This window comes from Berghia stephanieae, chromosome 10 (assembly GCF_034508935.2).
Source record: "Berghia stephanieae isolate SIO BIC M18660-M18661 chromosome 10, UCSD_Bste_1.3, whole genome shotgun sequence".
NCBI classification, from domain to species: Eukaryota; Metazoa; Mollusca; class Gastropoda; order Nudibranchia; family Aeolidiidae; genus Berghia; species Berghia stephanieae.
In genome coordinates this window covers 10108321-10113320 of record NC_088369.1, presented here as the reverse complement: position 1 = coordinate 10113320, position 5000 = coordinate 10108321, and the positions used below count along the sequence as shown (strand labels likewise).

The following is a 5000-nucleotide window of genomic DNA, read 5'->3' as shown; positions in this document are numbered from 1 at the left end:
CATTCTATCCATAGACACTTAAATAACCACGCCTCTCGGACAGTCGTCACAATGTAAACAATGGCAGTGATTGGTAAACATACGAACTACACAGGTTTTACTATCGATGGTATGTGTTTATGTAAAATATACACTGTTCTATTGCTTGATGAAATAGAACCAACACAGAAATCTGTGTGTCAACTTAAACGTTAAAATCTGATCGAGAAAATCGTGTGATAACTAATCACCCATTTGACAGTATAAAAACAATAACAATGATCAGAGAGAGGTCAATTTCATTCGCATTATTGTTTTTAAACAGCCAACAATTGATTGTCCGAGCACGTTTGAAGGTGTGTCACAAATTTCATGTTTTGATTGGTCAAAAATCTACGGGTTAATATTGTGTCAGAGTTCACATGGTTTAAGAACGATTTGAGGTTATTTGTTTCCCCGAGTTCCTTTCTGTCTTTGTCTTGGAATGAGATCATTTGGTTTGTCCTGGTTCTGGTCTGAGTCCGTCATTGAGAGGGTAACAGTTAAATGTTTAGTATTAGCTTTGGGAGATGATATTTTTTCATTGTATATCATCTCTCTGTTATGGACTGTAATATTTCTTCTTGGCTTTGAATGGCATGTCTTGTAAGCATTTCGGTGTATTTGTGACATGAGCTACAGCCTCAAAGCAGTGTTATGATGTAGTGTAGTATTCCTTCAGAGCATGTGGGCCCATGGAATTAGAGCTTATCCCGGTTTCTAAAGCGTAAAACGGATAATAGCAATTTCTTGCTACCCTTTAGATAGGACGCCACTCTATCACAAAGTACTTTCCGACAGCTCTAACAGACCTAGGTACCCAATCACTGCTGGGTGGACAATAAAAATCTCAACTTCACTAGGGGTCGAACGTGGTTCCTTTTGCCTGCGAATCAAGTACTTTACCAACTGAGCTATCGAGACCCCCCCCCCCCCCTGGAGAGTATTTGATGCTAAAAATTGAATTCAAAGTCATAAAGACGGAATTTGCTTTTATAATCTCTGAAAACAATCTGACATAAGACCGTCTTTACAGTTTCGAATTTTTCATTGCAGGTGACATAACCTCTTTCTGCCAAAGTCACAAGGCGGAAGTACCATGTGACGTCACAGAGGAGAGTAATGACAACTTCGTGATCAGGGCATTTCCGACTAGAGCAGAGAAACTGTTTTTGACCGTTCTGTATGACGAAGATCAAATTCCAGGTCAGTCTGATGTAAACTGTTTGTGCGGCTAGTGGTATTACACTCGCTTTCAGATCGGAAGGTCCTGGGTTCGAGCCTCGCTAGGCGCATAGTTGAGTCCTTGGAAAAGGCTCTTGACTCACATTCTCTCACAGTACTGAGGTGTAAAATGATTACCTGGCCGTTAACAGCGTTGTCTCTGTCCGAAAAATGTTAACAGCGCCTAACAGGCGTCATGTCTCGTTCTACATGTTACGTGTTGCTGTTGGTCAGTGACCCCTTGTAAAGCGTTTTGAGCAAATTTAGTGGATATTGCGCTATAAAAAAGCTCAATTAAAAAAACTGTTTCTTTCTTTCTTTCTTTTGCTGTTTTCAAACAAAGTAATTTTTATGTAGGGTGAAGGGTGGCTATACATTTTCAAAGTGATACGAAGCTGCTAGAAGCTGTGAGCTGTATAAAGTAATCAACAAAAACGAATGTCGTCAACTAGGGCAACTTTGCCTTAACCCAAGGCTAACAAGGTGTGTGTCCTGCCTTAACCCACTCCATACCACCCATAGGAAAATCGTCATATTTGTCACGGTGCAGCCAACATTTTTCTCATTCTGATTTCTTTTGTACATCATAATATTTGAACAAAAATATTTGCTATAGTTACAAAGTATAATTAACACTGTTGAAGACCTCGTTTAGCAGAAAAAAAAATTAGATATAGCAAGAACTAACAGGTTTTTTTTGTTTGAGTGAAATAAATCTATTTTTGTATAGGTTGGGTGTGAAGTTTTGGGGAAAATCCGGAAAATGGCCGGTAAGGAGAGAGTTAAGGGGAAACTTTACCACTTTAATATTGGACCAATTAGAGGATATTTAGTTTTGTGGTCATTATTTCCTTTGATAAAAAAGTTCAGTCATTTAACCAGGATAATAACTACAACTAAGCTGAGATGACTCAAAATGCTCCAAATTTAGAGGCAAAGTTACCCCTTAATGCAAAGTTACCCCCTTAAGGCAAAGTTACCCCTTAATGCAAAGTTACCCCCTTAAGGCAAAGTTACCCCTTAAGGCAAAGTTACCCCTTAAGCCATCATCATCATCATCATCACCATCATCATCATCATCATCATCATCATCATCATCATCATCATCATCATCATCATCTTCATCATCATCACTATCATTTCCATGACCAGGTAGCCCATTCACAATCGGCGTGGGAGAAGTTCCAGACCCAAGTCAGGTCAAAGTATTTGGCCCAGGGATTGAGCATGGACTGGTAGAAAGGTTCGAGTCCAGATTCATTGTCGACACACACGGAGCTGGCACCGGTCAACTGGCCGTGAAGATTAAAGGACCGAGGGGTAAGTATAAGATTTGGTGATATGATGTTGGACGGTAGTTACTTTTCACCAGATCTAACAGACCCAGCTACCCAATCACTGCTGAGTGGATCAGGGGTCGGAAAAAAAATCTCCACTCGGATCGATCTCGGTCCCTTTGCTTGTGCATCGAGTGCTCTATCAACTGAGGTATTGCGAACTATGGATTTTCTTGTCAATCAATTATGGTAAAAATGTCATCACAGCAGCAGCTATCACTGTCCATAAACAAACCGTTACCGCAGCCATTACCACTACCGCTATCATCACCACCACCACCACACAACAACAGTCTCCCCCCGACCAGCGTCACCTCCAAGATCATTAAATTATGACCTCATATAATTGACAAACGAAATCGATTATTTTACACTATTACATCCCTGGTTTTTTTTGTTTTGTTTATCATTTCTCGTGTAAACGTAAGCAGGTGTTAAATACCGACCATTTCACGATCATAGTGTTTTACCAAGATTGACAATGTATTATGACTTACTGACTGACTTAAGGCCTTTCGCTTCCTAATCATCCGATCGGGACGCCTCGGCTGCCTCTATAATCATCCATGTCATTTCCATCCACTGTTCGCGGTCTTTTGCTGTGGATGCTAATTTCGTAAGGTCTTCCTTTGATTTTAATACTTTGTTATTTTGAAGGCGTTTTTGGTCTCCATTGAGGACAGTGTGAATTGAAGTGGGTGGTCTACCTTGATATTTCTTGTATCCAGATGGGGGGAAAAAGTATTCATGGCTTTACTAGCTGGTATATTTACATCTCCTCTGAGTATATGCCCAAAAAGCCGCCTTCTTGCCTCCAGGATTTGAATGGATAAGGGTCTTTCATTGCATTTTTCATACATTGTATTATAACAAGCTTAATAAAGAAGAGCTGCTAACTTGAACTTTCAAAAAATCGTAGTTTGCAAGGGAAAAAAATGAAGAAAAAGTAACTTAAAATAGCTGTAGAAATACATAATTTTCCCTCAACATGATCCCTTAAAATAGCTGTAGAAATACATAATTTTTCCTCAACATGATCCCTTAAAATAGCTGTAGAAATACATAATTTTCCCTCAACACGATCCCTTAAAATAGTTGTAGAAATACATAATTTTCCCTCAACATGATCCCTTAAAATAGCTGTAGAAATACATAATTTTCCCTCAACACGATCCCTTAAAATAGTTGTAGAAATACATAATTTTCCCTCAACATGATCCCTTAAAATAGCTGTAGAAATACATAATTTTCCCTCAACATGATCCCCTAAAATAGCTGTAGAAATACATAATTTTCCCTCAACACGATCCCTTAAAATAGTTGTAGAAATACATAATTTTCCCTCAACATGATCCCTTAAAATAGCTGTAGAAATACATAATTTTCCCTCAACATGATCCATAAATACTCTAAAGTCCTAAATATAGTTATGAATATACATATTATTTGTCGGCTTCAAGTTATTGCTTAACGAGATTGTCGGTTTTATTGAAGGAGAAGAACTATCATTCCCGCGATTATCAACCACTACCAATACTAATACTACAACAACATCTACCACCTGTCGATTGCTACCATAAACATCAACGGAATCAAGAGTATTATCTGGGTTTTTTTTCTATCATAGGTATTTAGATTCGTAAGCGGAAAGTTGGGGGAAGGGGGGGGGGGGGGGGGGGGGTTAAAAGATGAAAGGTAACTCTGAACATCTGAAGGAGAACAAATATGAACGTTTAGAAATGATCAAAGGGTGAACCCACACCGGAGACTTGACTCCGACGACCCGGCACTGCCGTCCTCTGCCGTCTTCCGGATAAAGAAGTCGGGCACGGACAAAATACTAAGAATAAAGAGAGGAGCAGCTCAGACCTACCCAAACCAAGCACAAAATTTAAACAAAACAAAAAAAAAAAAATAAAAACAAACAAAAAAAAAACAACAAAAAACAAAAAAATCCAACAAAAACGGCAGAGGACGTCGGGTGCTTGGTATGGGTAGGTCTAGCGGCCCTTCTCTTTATTCTTAGTCTGAATGTATATGATGGAGGCATTAATGGCATTTCCTACGTCTCTAGCCTTGTAGATGCCACCTACCCCCCCCCCCCCCCCCCCCCCCCCACTGCTTAGATTTTATCCCATCATAGTCATCACTAATATATTATAATAATATGTAGTTCTCTGATTAGCAGAAGAATAGCAGTAAGCACCCTTCGGTATTATCTTTACTCTCTATGTTTATTATGTTGCATCAACTTCCATTGGCCTGGTCAAAAAGTGGAGGAAGGTCAGAGGTGATGAATTCCTGACCCAGTATTTATTTTCCCACATATCGGATGTTATTATCTTGTCATTCACAGGTGGTTTTAAAGTTGACATGAGGCGAGAGACAGATTTGGAAAGAGTTGTCACCTGCAGGTATGAA

At 39.3% G+C, this 5000-nt stretch overlaps 1 protein-coding gene across 1 annotated transcript in view; it reads left to right on the top strand.

Moving 5' to 3' along the window:
- Positions 1–5000, top strand: part of LOC144956201 (filamin-B-like) — an 86095-nt gene that overhangs the window by 78795 nt on the left and 2300 nt on the right. The window contains exons 21-23 of the mRNA XM_078886638.1: positions 1075–1224; positions 2395–2562; positions 4936–4993. Coding sequence (XP_078742764.1) covers positions 1075–1224; positions 2395–2562; positions 4936–4993 — 376 coding nt within the window. The remainder of the gene's footprint in view (positions 1–1074; positions 1225–2394; positions 2563–4935; positions 4994–5000) is intronic.